We start from the raw sequence: 19376 nt of genomic DNA on the forward strand, positions 1-19376 counted from the left end.
AATTATTCCAATTATTTAACCTTTATCATTTTTAATCCCTTAACAATTGCAAGTTAACATTTTATAAACAACGGAAATATTAAAGCGGAAGAATCAAAGTTAACAACTTAAGCTAATACCGATACAAATCCATAACATAAACCATCCAGAACTGGTGTCACAATCTCACAGACTATCTAAGAATACTACAAATAGGGTCCAAACAAAATAGATACATGTCTGATTCTGAAATAGCAAAGAATAGAAGAAAAACTAGATAGGAAGGGGACACCAAGGCCTGTGGACGCCTGCAGGACTACCTCGGGTCTCCTGATGGACTGAAGGCAACAACCTCATTATGGCCCAAAAGCTCCAGCACCGTGATATGCACACAGTGCAGAGTGTAGTATCAGCACAACCGACCCCATGTGCTGGTAAGTGTCGAGCCTAACCTCGGTGAAGTAGTGATGAGGTTAGGACAAGACTACCAAATAAACTTGTGCAGTTATATCATATACAACAAGTAATAATGATAGAAACTAGCAGTTAAAGATGGGAAGGGGAAACATGCTCGGGGAATATCATGTACAAACAGGAATTCAGTAAAGAAGCATACAGAATACCAAAATTCAACTATAAGCAAGAATAAGGAAATCAATGACAAGTGCACGGCATCACCCTTCGTGCTTTTACTCTCGTCCTCACCATAAGAATCAATATAATCGACACGACATCACCCTTCGTACTCTTACCTCACAAAATCATGGCACGACATTATCCTTCATGCATTATCACTCATACTATGGCACGACATCACCCTTCGTGCTTTTATATTTAAAATATCGGCACGACATCACCCTTCGTGCATTAACACTCACTCACAAATATCACGCACGACATCACCCTTCGTGTTGTTATACTCTTCCTTACCTAAGCAACAATCACAAAGCAATGCGGGTAAGTGAATCAATAAAATCACAATAGAATCTCGGCAAGGGAACAATAGTATAACAACAATATCCAGGCAAGGGAAACCATATCATGAGTAATAACATCCCGGCAAGGGAGACAATATCATAAACCTTTTCTCTTTTCCACAAATTACTTCACAACTCAATTCTCAACTTGAGCCAATGCTCTACAATGTTCAATTTCCAAGAATACTTCTATAATCCTTGTTCAACATTAGAAATCATCATATTAAGCATGGACAATACAAAATGGAGTCATATCAATCATAGTATAAGACTCGTAGGCATGCTTGACACTGACGTATAGATACTCGTCACCACACCTATACGTCGTACTCAACAATTAACACGTAGCAAATAAGACACAACTCCTAATCCCTCAAGCTAAGGTTAGACCAAACACTTACCTCAATGCCACAAACACAATCAAGCCTCAACTACCGCGTTACCCCTCGATTCCACCACCAATTCGCTTGTATCTAGCCACAATTTACTTAATAATATCAATAAATGCTAAATGAATCAATTTTAATGCATGAAAATAGGTTTTCTCATGATTTACCCAAAAAGTCAAAAATCGACCCCGGGCCCACATGGTCAAAACTCGAGGTTCGAACCAAAACCCGATTACCTATTAACCCACGAACTCTAATATATAATTTGTTTTGAAATCGGACCCCAAATCGAGGTCCAAATCCCTAAAAATCGAAAATCCTAAGTTCTACCCAAAAACACCCAATTTTCCCATGAAAACCCTTAATTTTGAATTGAAATCATGTAAAAAGGTGGATTGGATTGAAAGAGATGAGTTAGAAATGACTTACAAACGATTTGGAAGAGTTGGTGCCTTTGAAAAATTGCCCAAAGATGATTTAGGGTTTGAAAAGTTGTAAAAATGAATGAAATCCCGTCTGAAATTTCACTTAATAGGTTTCCTGTCACCTTCGCATTTGCAATAATTATGAACCCTGGGAATTTCTACAGTCTTCGCAATTGCAAAGAAATGGTCGCAATTGCGACCCTGCCCTTTCTGTATTTGCGACCAAAGTGTCGCATTTGCGATCATGGCCTGTCCAGACTTGGTTCGCATTTGCGATGCAGCAATTTCCATGCCTAAGAACTTCGCAATTGCAAAGCCTGATCTCGTAATTGCGAGATCAGAGGCCTGGGCAAAAATACCAGATACCAACAATCTTTCCTAAGTCCAATTTCACTCCGTGGCTTATCCAAAACTCACCCGAGCCCTCGGGGCTCCAAACCAAACATGCACGCAAGTCCAAAAACATTATACGGACTTACTCGTGCAATCAAATCATCAAAATAACATCAATAACTATGAATTAAACCTCAAATTTATGAAATCACTCAAGAACATTAAAATTTCCATTTTCTCAAATAAGGATCCGATTTGTACTAAACAAACTCCGATTCTTACCAAACTTCACAAATTCAACTTAATTATTATAAGACCTGTACCGGGCTTAGAAACCAAAATACGGTCCTCATACCATCAATTTCAAGCATCCTTTCATTTCCAAAAACTCTTATAATTTCAGTTAAACAATTTCTTTCAAAAATTCATTTCTCGGTCTTGGGACATCGGAATTCGATTTTGGGCATATGACCAAGTCCCATATTTTACTACGGACCCTACGAGACTACCGAATCACGAGTTCGGGTTCGTTTACCAAGAATATTGACCAAAGTCAACTTTAGTCAATTTTAAAAGCTAGTTTCCTTATTTTACTTAGTTTTCACATAAAAGCTTCCCAAAAATGCGCCGGGACTGCGCACACAAATCGAGGTGAGACAAAAGAGGTTTTTAAGATCTCAGAACACAGAATTTACTTTCAAAACGAATGATGACCTTTTTGGTCATCGCATCCCATTTCACCCATATTGTACTATACCAAAATGAGACTAAAATAAAAACATAAATAGATAAGAAAAATGACAACCTCAACCCAAAATATCATTTTATTCTTGGAGACTTGCTTTAAAATATTTACCTATAAGTAGCCTATATAACAAGCGCCCCCTTTTAATTATTTTCCCGAGGCAAGGAACTCACTTACCTGATCCTACATTTCTGCAAATCTTTAGCTTTTCTTCAATTAAATAACTTAGTTGTTGAGAAAAGTAAAGACTAAAGTAAAAGACGATTCTAGAAAGGGAGTCAAAATGACTATAATTTTAATGTTCGGGCCAATGAGCCAGTTCAACCCACCCTATCAGGTTGACAAGTTGATTTGGGCCGACTTAAAAGCCCCAACATTAACGGGCAAAAGATTGTGTATTCCAAATTTAACTCATCCAAAAAATGTTTGGGTCATTAATTAAAAGACAAATTTTTGCATGGTAGGACAACCTACCCACATAATTAGCAGAAATTATAAATATTGGTGCTAAGTAGCCAATAAATGTATATCACAACAATAATATGTATATTATAACTTTTTTTCTTCTTTGCGTATATAAATATGTATATTAAAATTTTATTTTCCTTCTTAGTATATCCAAAATATGAAATTATATTATAGTTATCTAAAATTTATTGTTGCCTCTATATCAATGTATATTCCAATAAAAATAATTGTATTGTTTATGTATCCCAGTGTATAACACATCGAATATGTGTATACCAAAATGTATATCCTAAATTTTATTTTTCTTCATTATGTATATCAAAATGTATATCAAATTTTCTTTCTCTGTATGTCAAAATTTTATTTACTCCCATAATTAATATTTATTAATTTTATTTTACCTTCTTTGATCAATAATAAAATTAAAGTAAGTTTATTCAGAATAAATTTCACCCATTTAAAATCAATTGGAGATTTGATTCAAATCTAAAATTATATTGCTAAAACTAATAGTGTATATCATAATATACAATATGGTATACACATGAGTATACATGACGATATACATAGATGTACACCACCTCATATATATATATATATATATATATATATATATATATATATATATATATACATAGATGTACACCACCTCAAATACATATATTATATTTTTTACTATAAAAAAAAGAACATAGAAGAAGAAGAAAATTGGAATCCCCAAAGAAACACGAACCAAATTGAAATCTACGATTGCTAATTGACGTTGTCGTCATTATCATAGCAATCTACCAAAGAAAATCGAAATTTGTCATTGCTAACTTCCGTTGCCATCATCATCATGGCCACTTTTAGGGCTTTCTCTTATTTGTATAGATGGGAATATGAAGGGGTGAGAGAGGGAGAGGGAGAATAAATAGAAAAAATGTATTCAACCATTACAACTTTACAAACATTATCAAAGAACACATGTCCTTCCAAATCTAGATTGAAGAGAAAAATTTGCTAGATTGAAGAAGAAAAAAGAAGAGGTTGAAGAAGAAAACTAGAGAAGAAATATGGAGTGAGAGAAGAAAAAATACGGGGAGAGAGAATATATAAGAAATTAGGGTTATTTAAGGATTTGGCTATATAATGCCAATTTTTTTGGGTTACCTTTGCCAAACCTAATATAAGGTTAAAATATTGCCAATTCTCTTTATATTTTGTCATACTATGCCATTTTTTCTTGAAACTAAAAGATACCTTATGGCTTATTTGCACCATGCATATGATCTTTTTTGAGACCATTCTTCTAAATTATGATTCGTTCTTTCGGTTAACCAAATGTCATTTTTAAAATTAGTTGGATGCGTTGTTCTTTTTGCAGATAAATTTAATTCATCGATCAAACACATACAATATTTAAATACTAGCCTTATAAAAGGCCATTTGCGCAAATACGGCATACCTTAATCGCAAAAACCAATTCATAAAATACCATAGTAGAAGGACCAAAGTAACCAGGAGGTGAAAAGGGACATGAAACATCTAGTGCATAGAGGAAATTGGAATTACCAACACAACCAGCAGAAATGACAAAATGGAAGAACCTTTTCGCTGAGAACAAGAGGGCTAGTAAGAACTATTTGGTGCTTGATTTCCATCTTGATTTGAGAATAGCCCCGAGTTATGGGTGTGTGAAGAATCTTTCCATATTTTCTAGCTGGGGAGTGAAGTAGATTTCATGTTGTGTTATGAGTTCAGACTCAGGAAGATGAAGCGACTGCGTAATGTTTATGATGGTGGAAAGAATAAAGAAATGTTAGTTTGAGGTGAAGCAACTGGGTTATCTCTTGCGGGGTGTGCTGAAGTTGTGTGATCCTTATGTGGTCTATTGGAAGATCTCTTTTACTAGTGAAATGTATGTGATGCAATTTGAATTTGGGTCACCTGATAGAGTGGGCTTGACTGCCACGAGGGCAAATGTGAGATTTGTAGGAGATTTGAAGTACTAGATGGCCTGTTGTACGAGCTTATGAAGGATTGAGTTTAATCTCACTATGGTATTATGGCAGTGATAGAGTATATGCATCATGAGTTATGAGTTATTGAGTGTTTTGATCTATGGCTTTGAGCCAAGTGGGGGAGTCTGCTATTGATTAGTTGATTGCAAGGTTATATGCTATGTCAATTCCAGTCTGAGGCATACTGGTGAATCAGTTATGGCTTACGGAGGTTGAGACCGAGGATGGCTCGAGTAAGGAAATTTCGATAAAGGTTATGTTATGCCTTAAGGATGTATGAGAATCATGGAAGGACTTGAGTTGTTATTGGTAAAAGATGTGCGGTGCACAGAATGAGAGTTGCTTGGTTTCATTAAGGTGGGGTTACATTCTACGGTGTCGGAGTGCTAATGGAGCATGGTTCGTCCGGTCCGTTTGATCGGTCTCATTGCGGTTTGAGTAGAGTGGGTGACTTTCAAGAATAGATCTAATGGGTTCAAGATTTTACATGTAATGATTGGAGATTTTCGGGTCGTATATTTGGCTAGAAACTGAGGTTTGCATTGGAGGGTGTCAAGACTCGTGGTATTTCTATATCATTATGGATTCTACACATCAGTATTAGGAAGGTGAAGGTAATGGCTTTAGATTCGCAGGAAGTCTCTTCAGGGAAAGTATTTCGAATGTGGTGCTTTTAGGGATATTTGAGAGGGTAGTCAGCGGCTTATGAACCGTAGGACGGTGTGGCTTTATGCTTGGGTCTCGTGTGGCGAGTCTGGGTCGAGGATTGTGGTGTTATAGCGAGAAGAAGTATCAAGTTGAAGGTAAATCAGAAGGAACCTGGATAGATGGGGTAGCTTGGTAGTAGGCCGAATCGACATGGTAAGGATATGATTAGTTCTTTGGGTGTTTACAAGGTAATGAGTTTCTACAGGTGTTTCACGACAATGCTTTTAGGTTTTAGTGGCATGCGTAGCTTGGTTGAGTTAGAAGGATTCAGTCCTGACGGTTTAGTTTTGTGCAAATGGAATCCAGAGAGTTTTTGATGGTTTCTACCACGGTTAGAGATGTATATTTTCTGCGAGCGTGAGGAGCATGGGATATATAGTGATTTTCTTCTAGATGGGATCAATGGAAAGTTCTTGGCTAGTTGAGTACATAGTTTCTTGTGGCTCGGAATGGATATGAAGTTCTCATGTTTGTCCTAGAAGGGTATGGTATATGCGGTATGTTATGTATGATTGAGATTTGCATGTGTAAGATCACTGTTCAGTTTTGAAAGGAAGTTCACAAATTCTTAGGTAGCATGGACAGTTTCAGATGATTAGATAAATAAGATCACTGATTGGTGTGGCTTGATGAGGGTATACATTTTAGGATGAGCGATGTGTTTGAGTTGAGGATACTTCATTAGTATTGCGGCACTCTCTTATTGGATCGACTACTGATATTTGAGTTTGCTTGGTGGCACAGAAGAATTATAGAAGTACCTCTTATGGGATGATTGGGTATTAGAGGTGTGTTATGTATTCGGATGGTGGAGTTGGGATCTGATATGGTGATTTGCGTGCGGTATGGATTTGGAGACTGGGAATGCTCATAGACAGGTTAGGTCATGATTGTGGACCGCGTATATCGGTCTTGTGTGGTAACTATTGGAGGTTTGGAGGCCCGAGTGGATCCTTGTTGCTTAGTATGCTAGATTTTGGTGTGATATTAGGTATGGACTGGTTGTTTTCGTGTCGTGTTATTCTGGGTTGTTGCATTAAGGCGGCGGTGTTGGCTATGCCGGGGATGCCATGGATTGAGTGGCGGGGTTCGATGGATAATGTACCTAGTGGAGTGATTTCATTTTTGAAGACCCAGCGGATGGCTGGGAAGGGCTGTCCTTCTTATTTGGCCTTCGTGATGGATGTCAGTGCAGAGACTTCTACCATTGATTCGGTTTCGGTGGTGAGGGATTTTTCGGATGTGTTTCTTGTTGCCGGGCATGTCGCCGACCAGGGATGTTGATTTCAGTATTGATTTCGTGTCGGGCACCATATCGTATGGCACCGGCGGAGTTAAAGGAGAAGCTTCAAGAACTCCTTGTCAAGGGGTTCGTTGGTAGGCCAATATGGATGTATGTTCTAACTCAAGTCGGCTTGGTTGGCTATGAGTTGTATTGTGGAAGGATGTGATGATTCGATTGTTTTTGAGCTTATTAGTGATCTGGGGAGACCTATGAGTTACCTTTCCATGTTGCGAGGCGTTAGGATTTGTTGGTTATATACACATGTGGTGCGGTTTTATTAGGGTCTCTTAGTGGAATTTGAGCAGGAAGAGTATTGGACATTGCTCGGCGGATGGCATACCGGTTGTGTCCTTTCGGATTTGTGTAATGTTATGTCACTTGCTTCACCGTGGTTATAATGATTTGCTTTGGTTATAGACATCATAATGCGTGTGGTTGTCGATTTTGAGCATAGCGACTTGAGGTATTTCATGTGGACCAGTGTTTGGACAGGGTCGCGCATTGCAGCGAAGTTATGTAGAGGTATGACCCGTCGGGTTTGATTCGTGTGTTTTGTTTTTACGATGTGTGGCAGGTTCTTAGCATTGTGTGTGGTGGTACTGGTGAGCTTGCAGTACAACTCTCTCATTTGAGTCATTTTTTTTCCTGATTTGAGTACGTTCGGATTGTTGCTTATTGGTGCGTGGATTGCACGAGTTGTGGCCTTAGATTGTATGGATGTGTCATGTCACCAGAGTAGTTGTGTTGGATTAGATGAAATCGTTGGGATCTAGAATGAATACACACGGATTCGGTTTCAGGGTGTTGGAAGGATAATATTGATTTTCGGCTCAAAAATTTGCTATGGTCCTTGCCAAAGGAGAAGTGGCTTCACGAATGGTTGATTTGAGGAATGGTTATGACTTTCTACGTGTTTCATTTATCATTGGCAGTATATGGAAGTGTTGGAATGAGGCTTTATTTGATAAGAGGTTTATTATCGATATTCAGTCATTCTGAGCAACTGTTGTGATCAGAATTATCGCTACGAGAGTTTGAGCTATGTGGTATATAATGTAATTGCATCTGAGGCTGCAGGTATGGTTTGTTACAGCTTGTTCGGACTTATTCAGAGTATAGATGTGAGATTCTGATCTTGTAGATGATTTCAAAAGTGAAAATATGGTTCTATGGTTTATGGGCTAGGTTGGATTGTGAAATTTCAGTTACATTGTGTTATCGGACTTATATGAGATAAGGTGACGTGGGATCACCCCCGGGTATGTGCATGGTAAGGTTTCACAGCGATTTGATGGTTTTCGGAACAACTCTGGGCACGTTCGAGGACGAATGCATGTTTAAGTGGGGGAGGATGTAATGACCCGACCGAACGTTTTGAGCTTTTGCACTCCGCTCGCCAGTTCTCGGGCATGACTATCCTCGTGTGATGTATTATGACTTATGTAAATCGTCGGTTTTTGTTTTCAGGATAATCGGAATGAATTTGGAAAAATAGTTCTCAGTTTGAAGCTTAAAATTTGAAAGATTTGACCAAGTTTTGACTTGTTAGTATATGATCATGGATTAGAATTTTTATGATTTGGTTAGCTTCGGGAGGTAATTTGGGACTTAGAAGCGTGGTCGGAATGTGTTTTGAAGGTCCGGAATAGAGTTAGGCTTGAATTGGCGAAATTAGAATTTTGGCGTTTTCCGGTTGATAGGTGAGATTTTGATATAAGGGTCGGAATGAAATTCCAGAAGTTGGAGTAGGTTCGTTGTGTCAATTGTGACGTGTGTGCAAAATTTCAGGTTATTTGGATAAGGTTTGATAGACTTTTTGATCAATTACGGGTTTTGAAAATTTTGGAAAACCTTAGGCTTGAATCCGAGGGTGTTTTGATGATTCGATATGGTTTTAAGTGTTCCGAGGATTTGTATAAGTTTGAATACTGGAATATGACTTGTGGATATGTCTGGTCGAGGTACCGAGGGCCTCGGGATGATTTTGAGTGGTTGACGGAACATTTAGAGTGGAATTGTTGCTGTAGATTTTTCACCTTCTGTTGTTTCCGCACCTGCGAATAAGGGACCACAGGTGCGACGCTCGCAGGAGTGGTGAGCAACCGCAAATGCGGGTTTTGTCGCAGGAGCGAAGGGATTTACCGCACCTGCAAGCCCGTAGGTGCGACGCCTGGGGCGCAGGTGCAGGAGCTAGTGACTTAAGTTAGAACCGCAGGTGCGTTCTTTTGGCGCAGATGCGGACCCGCAGATGCGTAATGGGGATCGCAGATGTGGAAGTGCTGGGCATAATATATATAAAGGCTCCTTCACGATTTTTAGTCATTTGTTCTTCATTTTTGTGCGATTTTGGAGCTCCAAGCTGTGATTTCAAGAGGGAATCAAGTGTTGATAGAGAGGTAAGCTACTTGGGCTTTGTATCTTGTGTTTATGGTGATTATTTCATTGTTTAATCATGAAAATTAGAGAAAGAGTTAAGAAATTAGGACTTAAAATTGGAGAGTTAAATTGGGGATTTGAGGGGCCATTTGAGGTCCGATTTTGATGATCTTGATATGTATAGACTCGTGAGAGAATAAGGATTTTATTGATGTGATTTTTATCGGATTCCGAGATGTGGGCCCGGGGTCGGGTTTGGCCAATTTCGGAATATTTTATGTAAATTGGTTATTTTTGAGTGGGCTTTGTTCCCTTAGCATATTTTGATGGTTATATACTGACTTTGGTTAGATTTGGAGCATCCGGAGACCGATTCGAGGGGCAAAGGCATCGCGGGCTAGAGTTTGGACCGGATTGAGGTGAGTAATGATTGTAAATGTTGTTCTGAGGATATGAAACCTCGGACTTCACATCGTCGTGCTACTTTGAGGTGACACACATGCTAGATGAAGAGTGTGGGGTTGTGCACCATTGGGGATTGTGACTTAGTCCATCCCGAATGGCTGTTTTACCGCGTATTTGATTGAAAATTGTTTGCTATCATCATGTTTTGGGCTGAATGTCATATTTGGGTCTCGTGCCAACTATTTGGACCCTTAGGGGATTTTTACTGATATTTCCTCACTGTTTTGACATTATACTTGTACTTAGTCATGCTATATTCTACTGCTTTCATAACTCAGCCATGTTTACTCTGTTTTAACACATTAAATGATATTTTGGGTTGAGCATCCTATTTTACTGTGCCTGAGTGGCTTTTCGAGGTTTCTAACTTAGTACGGCAGAGGGCTTGTGTTATGAGGTTATTGAGCTGATTCATAATTATGAGGCCGATGGCCTGGCACGAGGTGGCTTGATATGAGGCCGAGAGCCTATTTGATTATGCCATGAGATGGCTTGTTATTTCGCTTGGCCCATAAGGGGCCCCTACCGGAGTCTGTACACCCTCAGTGAGCGTAGGTACCCAGTGTGTTGTGTGATATAGCCCGAGGGGCTGATTTTGTTCCATGTTATTGCTCGAGGGGCTGAATTTATGTGTTTATCTTATCTTGGGATTTATTTCTTATTAATGACTTAAATTGAATTATTATAACTGTTTAACTGAATTGGGGATTTGTGTCAGCTGACCTTGTCTTCACGAGAGGCGCCATTACGACCAGGTCCGATTTGGGATCGTGACAATATGTGAGTGAAACCCCCCAAAAAAAGGCTGCAGGTTATGGGAGGCGCAAGGATGAACGTAAAGAATCTAAGAGACATGTTCCTATTTCTTCCCTTTAATGTAACAATTTAAAGTAGATCATTCCTAGTCAAATAAGGTAGATAATTAATTTTAGAGTTCTAAATATTATGAATTTTTGTCATGACCCGGATTTTCCACCCTCGGGAGTCGTGATGGCGCATACTAATGAAAGCTAGGCAAGCCAATTGTTTGAACAAATTATCCTTTCCCATTTTTTACCCTTTAACTATTATGAAACAATAACTTATAAACAATGAAATTTTAAACAAGCGGAAGAAACGATAAACCCTTTGAATATATATCCAATACAACACCTTAAACAAAATCTACCTAGAACTGGTGTTACCCTTCACAGATAGTCTATAATTACTCCATTTGTATGAAAAATAAATAGTACACTATTTCTGAAATATGTAAATGAAACAGGATGAAGGGATAGAGGGAGACGCCAGGACCTGCGGACGCCTGTAGGACTACCTTGGATCTCTGTATGGACTGAAGGCAACCACCCAAGCCAAAGTCCAAAAGCTGCTGCTCCGGGATCTGCACATAGTGCAGAGTGTAGTATCAGCACAACTGACCCCATGTACCAGTAAGTGCCTAGCCTAACCCCGGCGAAGTAGTGACGAGGCTAGGACCAGACTACCAAATAAACCTGTGCAGTTATATCATATACAACGGAAAAGAAAACAGAAATATACAAGTAAGAATGAGAGGGGGACATACTGCGGGAAAATATCATTTTACCAACAGTAACGCAAGAGAAAAGCATAAATACAATTTAAAATTTGCGGCAGAAAGAATAAGAAAAACCGTAACCAGTATCTAGTCCAAATTGATTCCACAACATCAATAAATGCTAAAGAATTCATACTCAATGCTTAATTATAGGTTGTCTATCATTTCCCCCAAAAAGTCAAAAATTGACCCCAGGCCCGCTTGCTCAAAACTCGAGGTTCGAACCAAAACCCGATCACCCATTCACCCACAAGCCCAAATATGCAATTAGATTCGAAATCCGACCCCAAAACGAGGTCTAAATCCCAATTAATCAAAAAACCCAAACTCTACCCAAATTCCTAATTTCTACCATAAAAACCCTAGATGTTAAGATGAAAATTTATGAAATACAATGCGAAATCAAAAGAGAAAGGTTTATAATCATATACCAATGTTTTGGGGAAGAAATTGTTCTTTGAAAATCGCCTCAATGCTCCCACATTTTGAAAATATGAAGTAAATGGGTTATGCCCGTTTTTTTGCTACTGATTAAAATCACTGGGCAGGCCTTTATCGCGTTCGCGATGGGCCTGTCGCGTTCGCGAAGGGTCAGACCAATTAGCCTTCGCGTTTGCGTATAGTGGCTCGCGTTCCCAGAGCTTTGATTCCTCGAGCCTTCGCGTTCGCGGTCAGTTGCCGCGTTCGCGTAGAACAAAATCCCCTTCCCCCTGCCCAGGCCCAAAGACCTTCGCGTTCGCGATTGCAGGTCCGTGTTCGTGAAGGGTAGCACCCCCCCAAAGCTTCGCGTTTGCATAGAAGGAAAATTCCTTCAGCCTGACTTACCCTCCGCGTTCGCAAGAGTCCTTCCGCGAACGCGAAGAACAAAGTTTCAGAACACCAGAAACTAAAAACCTTCAACTTTTTCTAAGTTTAAAACCTTCCGAAACCTATCCGAAACTCACCCGAACCCTCGGAGCTCCAAACCAAACACGCATACTAACTTAAAAACATCTTATGAACTTATCTGTGCGACCAAATTGCCAAAATAACATTTTTAACGACGAATTTAGCATAGAAATCTAAGAAAAACCTCAAAACTTTCAAAGTATCAATTTTTACAACTACGGGTTCGAATCACATCAAACTACTCTCGTTTCATACCAAATTTCACAAGCTCGACTTAAACCACATATAAGACCTGTACCGCACTCCAGAACCAAAATACGGGCCCGATACCAACAACTTCCAATCATTTTTCATTTCTAAAAATGCACATATTTCCTAGAAAATAATTTTCTTTAACAATTCATTTCTCGGGCTTGGGACCTCGGAATTCGATTCCGGGCGTACGCCCAAGTCCCATATTTTCCTACGGACCCTCCCGGACCATCAAATCACGGGTCTGGGTCCGTTTACCCAAAATATTGACCGAAGTCAACTTAAATTCATTTTAAAGGAAAAATTCATCATTTTCACAAATTTTCACACAATGGCTTTCCGGCTACGCGCCCGGACTGTGCACGCAAATCAAGGTAGTACAGAAAAAGGCTTTTTAAGACCTCGAAATACAGAATTTATTTCTAAAACAAGTAAGGTCATCACAATTTCAATACTATAAAAATTCAAGTAAGGAAAGATTTAGTAAAAGGAATATAATTGATTTCAAATCTTAAATATTAATAAAATTATTAAATTACAATTTTTGTATGTAATATTAGTTTTTAGAGGGTAAAAAAGGCGAATGACATTTTGCTAATGACCTTCGTACTTTTAATATAATATAATATAGATAGATAGATAGATACTACATGGGAAAACTTTTATTTCTCCTTTTTACAATTTAAGGGAAAGAAAACTATAGGTTTTAATTTATTTTCTTAATAGAATCTAAAATCTAAAAACTATAAATTATATATTTGCTTCTTTGCATTTTGAACCCACTAAATTAAATGTTTGGGTCCGCCACTGACTATATATTGTAATTTATATACTTTTATGGCCATAATAATTTTTATGAGATAGTTTTAGCCAAAAAAAATTTATTAAACATATTCATGGTGCTTGCTTGAATTATATGCTCTTCTATATCCATGTTATTTAGGAGCGATTTATTTATTGTTTGATTATTAGGGCAAGGTAAGTTTGTAAAATATGTTGATGTAAGGTTGTCCTTTTTTATTTCTTAAGTGAACAATTGTCATGTCTTATAATGAAATTTCTATTTTTAAATATTTCAATAGATAATGAATCAGTTTGTTGAATTTTTGCTAAACATATACTTGCATATAAGTAATTGTGTCTTCAACTTTAGTAGATTGAATGAAGTAAATTTTTATTTCAAGTGAAGAATAAAACACATAGAAATCGATAAGCCCAATAAAGAACTCTACTTTATTTGGTTTTGACAAAAATTGAGCCTAATCGAAACATGAAGATTTTGGAAATATGGTTCTTTGATGCGGAATTGATAAATGACTTAGAAGCAGGATTTCTAGGATGTAAAGTGTGAAAATTCAGGATTACAAGTAATGAGATAAGTCCTATAGGCATGGTTTCTAATGACATGCACATAAAAGAATCACCACAACAACCTATAGGCATGATTTCTACCCGAATTTGATAAAAGATATATATAAAGATCCCTCCCTAGCTTTTACTAATAACTCCACATCTGTTTTTACAAGGATTATTACATTATTACAGACCAATATGAATGAATTACACAAAGCTATCTATAACACTATAGGGAGCCTTGGCAGGCCCAACGTCAACCTGGAAGCCCGGCCTTCAAGCAAATCTGACGCCCACAGGTAGTCCGTAATACACAAAATGGGTTTCTAGTGTGTCAAAGTTACCAAGGGCCTCAGGGACCCCGGGCAATGCTCACACCAGAGCCTTTCAAAGAAAACAGTTTTGTAATAGATTGGAAGGCCATTCCCAGTGTGTCAAAGTTCGGGGAGTCTCATGGATCCTACGCAGTGCTCACACCGGGCATGGTAGGACCCTAGATAACTAAGAGTAGGAGTTTGATAATAGTACATAAGGGTAGGGGATAGTTTTAGAAAAAGAGTTTGATTTTTAGAAGCAGATAAGTTCAAATACAAATAGAACAGAAACCATATTTTAGCAAATTGGTTCAGACATAGACACCAGTAATTGAACCGTTGCAACAAGAACAAAAACGTTTAAATTGCAGACATGATTAAACAAGTTCTGCATAAAGCATAAAATTGGATAAAATAAAGTTTTACATTGCTAGAAGGTGACTTAACTATCACTAGGTGGAGCCATATAAACATATATTAAGCAGAGAGAAACATGCTGAAGTTAAAATGACTAATCAGACATCCATACAGAATAGGTGGGGTAGTAGGAATTAAACATGCTAGTTTCAGAACAAGCAAACAAGTGTCATGGATCAAACAGAAACATGCTAAGTTAAACTAACTATATTAGCACATAGAACATGACAAGAATTAAGGCATGCTAGTTAAGGGAGCAATACACAGGAAAACGTAGGGCAAATAGAATCATGTCGAGGTCTAACTACATAGCATATAGAAGAGAACATGATAACAGAAACGGAGGCATACCCGTTAAGGAGATAGCAAACAGGAAGGTGAAGGCGAATGAAATACAAGAGTCTAGCCTTGGCTTTCAGCCCGCTAGACAGTGCAACAATTCAAAGAAACTTAAGTTGTGTAAGTGTGTAAGTAAGAGTTGTGTGCATCAGTGTGCGTGAGTGTTTTTCTCTATTATCCATGTGTGTTTGTGTGTTTTAAACATCAGAATAGGGCGGTTTATATAGCATTCAGCAGAGTAAAACAAATAAGGCAAAGAAAATTAAGAGTTCACAAATAAGGTATGCAAATCATTCAACCAATTAATTAAGGCTAAACCCAATCAAGTAATACGTTAGAATCAGGGAAATATCACTTATATTAGGGAGAATCAATTAACAGGCAAGATTGAATTTTAATAAGGTAAGAAATAAGTCAAGACCATTTATAAGTCGGTCAGAACAAATCAAAACCCAGAAATCAGGCCAGTAACATAACTAAGGAAGGCAGTACCAATTATAAGTCATATATAAGGAAAGAATAAATAAAAATATCAGAAAGATACCAATATAAAAAAAATATAATTTCAAACCCTAATCAGGCAAATAAATCAATTAATTTAATCGGACCAAAGTAAACGGGCAAGAACAGTGAGACAAATAATCGAATAACGGAAAATGTTAAGCATATCGAAACACAGAGATGAAACATCAAGAAAAGAAATTAGTTGAACAGTAAAGAAAAAAGGTCAGAGTTGAACCTTTAAGCATTTTAAAACATTTGCAGAAACTTAAAAGATGAAACTCTAGTTCTTAGGGAAAAAGTGAAACTGGTAGATAATAGCGATAAAAATGAAAGAATCTTAAAGGAAAACAATTAAATAAACTCCAAACACTTCGTATCTAAAGAGATCTGAACCTATTTGGCCAAAAATAGTTAGGTTTATGCAAAAATAAACAAAGGTGTAAAAATCGAGTTTTACACCGGAGATTTGAAGCCACGAAAACACAAAAATGATAATACTCACAAACAAATGGTGAATACAGACGGATTCATCAGAAGATTGAGGGATTTGAACCAAGTCTGTTCGAATCCCCTTGAGATTCTATCAAACAACAAAGAAATCGAACAATTAGTAGAGATAAGAGGCCGGATAGGGCCTAAGATTGAAGAGAAACCCCATGGATTGAAGGGGGTTTAGGTGATGACAGGCTAGGGTTAGGGAGAGGTTGAGATAGAAGAGAGGAAGAGGGGATTTAGGGGCAGTGGAATTGGGAAATGAATAGGGTTTGGGGGGTTATGGGTAATTAAAAATGGTAATAACATCCTGGACCGTTGATCTCTGAGATCAAAGGTCATGATTTGATCTGGGGTTGGGCGGGTTTAAAGATTGGGTTATTGGGTATTGGATCAGGGTTATGATTTAATTGGGCTGGAGTAATAATTTGGGCCAGGTCCGAAATATAATCAAATTAAAAGAGGCTATTTGCTAAATACCTAATTAATTTGATAAAATAATTTATAAAAATAGATAATAAATGATAAAAATGCTATTGATGAATAAATATGATTTAAAATAACTACTTTGTATTATAAAAATATAAAAGGTCATTTTGTGTAAAATAAAGTAATTATGCACATATAGGCTATTATTGCAAAGTTATTGCAATTATAGCCTACAGATATAAATAGAGTTATTCATAAGATAATTAAAGCTTAATATAAATATAATTTTAAAAAATTAAGTAATAAAATTATTATAAAATTATTTGTGATGCAATTAGTAATTATTTATATAATAAAAATGCTAGGATAAATTAATTAAAAATCCTTTAAAAATGCAGAAATTATGGAAAAATATTGATTGATGCACATGCATTGCTTTGAAGATATACATGCATTTTGAAAATAGTATAGGGAATAATTTGTATCAACATATATACTGTTTGAACAAAAGCTATTGGGTTCAGCCAATCCCCTGGTTCGACTAGTCTCTTATCTGTGATGTTGAAGGAACAACCAACATTAAAAAAGCAATATCAAAGCATCTCAGAGTATTTTAAGTGCTTGTCACTATATGAGAAAGGACTTAATGAGTGGACTGCTTTAAGGGGCAAATGCACAGATAGTCATTCTCAGTAAAGCTATTTAAAGATTAGCCAGTACTTATTTTGTTCTGAAATTTTAAACTAAAATTTTTAACTTTAGGAAAATTTATGACATTTTTTTCCTAAAAATTAAACTGAAATTCAGGATGCATTGGCTAATTCCTGAAAAACAGCCTTTTAAAGTGGCTAACTGGTGCCATTTCTACCTGCTTTTAAGTGGTGTCCATATTGTTTTTTCTTTTTGTTGTTTGGGAGTACTAAATATTTTCATCCCATTATTGTTTAAATATGCATTGTTGGACTGGATTCTACGACCTCGCCCCTAACTCAAGAGCTGGTCGACGACATAGAGGATACGTAGTCGAAGAATACGAAGAGGAACAACGAGAAGAGGCGTATGTAATGACCTAGAAATCAGAAGACTTGTTTAGGTAATATCGGGTTCAATAGGAAATTGGGCCAATATGTTATATTGGTCCAACAAACAAATAAGAAGTCCAAAATACAAAATAAGGTCTGACCCAAACTATTTAACATTCAGTCCACTTTCTTGTAGCATAATGGATACAACTGGAAGGCACTTGTTCCTTCCAGAATATCAGTATCCAAATGCAATGTATAGTTGTACATGTCATAGTGCAAACATGATTAGGACAACAAATTAATAATTACACATTTGTACTTAGTATAGCTGTAATTGTCCCTAGTTTGATTCCTAAAATAGGTGTATAAATATGCATTCTGTACAGTCTATTATTCATCAAAAGAAAAGAAAATTTCCCTAAATCTCTACATGGTATCAGAGCAGTAGCTATCTGAAACTCTTTTGCCCACATTTTTTCTTCTTCTTTCTCTTTTTATTGAAATGGCACCAAACTCCACAGATGACTCCTCAAATATTTCTGCAGCTAGAACAGTTAACCAACCAGCTGCTATCGTCATCGATTCCACTCACCTCTATTATCTTCATCCATCTGATTCACCAGGAATGGTTCTTGTCAACTCAGTTTTTGATGGAAAAGGATATGGAGGATGGCGTAGAGCCATAATTATTGCACTCTCTGCCAAGAACAAACTTGGTTTCATCGATGGAACATTTTCTGAATCAGATGCAACTTCAACTGATTTCAAGCAGTGGAATCGCTGCAATAATATGGTTATATCATGGATTTTAAACTCTCTATCTAAGGACATAGCTGAAAGTGTCCTTTATTCTAAAACTGCAAATGAAATTTGGAAAGAACTTGAAGTTAGATTCGGGCAATGTAGCGGTGCTCAACTTTATCAATTACAAAAGGAGTTGAGTGATATAGTGTAGGGAACCTTTGATATAGCAGAATACTATACAAAGGTAAAAAGGATTTGGGATGAGTTAGATACCTTAAATACTTGTGTGCATTGTACATGTGAATACAACTGTGGAGGAAAATCAAAGACTTTGAAGTTTCTTCAAGATGGCAAGCTCATCCAATTCCTCATGGGACTTAATGATATCTATTCAGCTGTGAGGAGTAACATTCTAATGTTTACCCCTCTTCCTAGTGTCAATCAAGCCTACGCTCTTCTCATTCAAGATGAGAAACAAAGGGAAATTCATGTTGCACAACACCCTATCGAAACTGCTTTTCTGGCAGGAAATCAACAAACCTATTTTTAAAAGTATGCTAATGGAGAAGGAAAATTCAAAGCAAACCTTGAAGGAAAAAAGAGTAACCTGCTGTGCAAGTATTGCAAGAACCCTGGCCATTCCATTGACAAATGATATAGAATCATTGATTTTCCCTCCACTTTCGAGTTCACCAAATCCAAAAGATATCATGGAGGAACTCACAGCAATGCAACAATTATGCCTGAAGAAAACATAATTTTTTCAGCAAACACAATGGTGGAAAATGCAGCTGGTAAGGCAATAACTCAAGAACAATTCAGTCAGCTTTATCAACTTCTTCAACAAGTAAAGGTGCAACAGGTTGAGCAGATTTTTGATGCAAATGCTA

General features: G+C 37.3%; 1 protein-coding gene across 1 annotated transcript; it reads left to right on the forward strand.

The window, feature by feature from the left end:
• Positions 1–18244: 18244 nt before the first annotated feature.
• Positions 18245–18697, forward strand: LOC142165753 (uncharacterized). Its single transcript, XM_075224123.1, has one exon. It carries the CDS (start codon positions 18245–18247, stop codon positions 18695–18697), a length of 453 nt encoding a protein of 150 aa, XP_075080224.1.
• Positions 18698–19376: the final 679 nt, after the last annotated feature.

Source organism: Nicotiana tabacum, chromosome 11 (assembly GCF_000715075.1).
Source record: "Nicotiana tabacum cultivar K326 chromosome 11, ASM71507v2, whole genome shotgun sequence".
NCBI lineage: Eukaryota > Viridiplantae > Streptophyta > Magnoliopsida > Solanales > Solanaceae > Nicotiana > Nicotiana tabacum.

What these genes read in the sequence shown, in the direction of transcription:
- LOC142165753 (XM_075224123.1), top strand. Translation starts at nt 18,245, where the DNA reads ATGGCACCAAACTCCACAGATGACTCCTCAAATATTTCTGCAGCTAGA.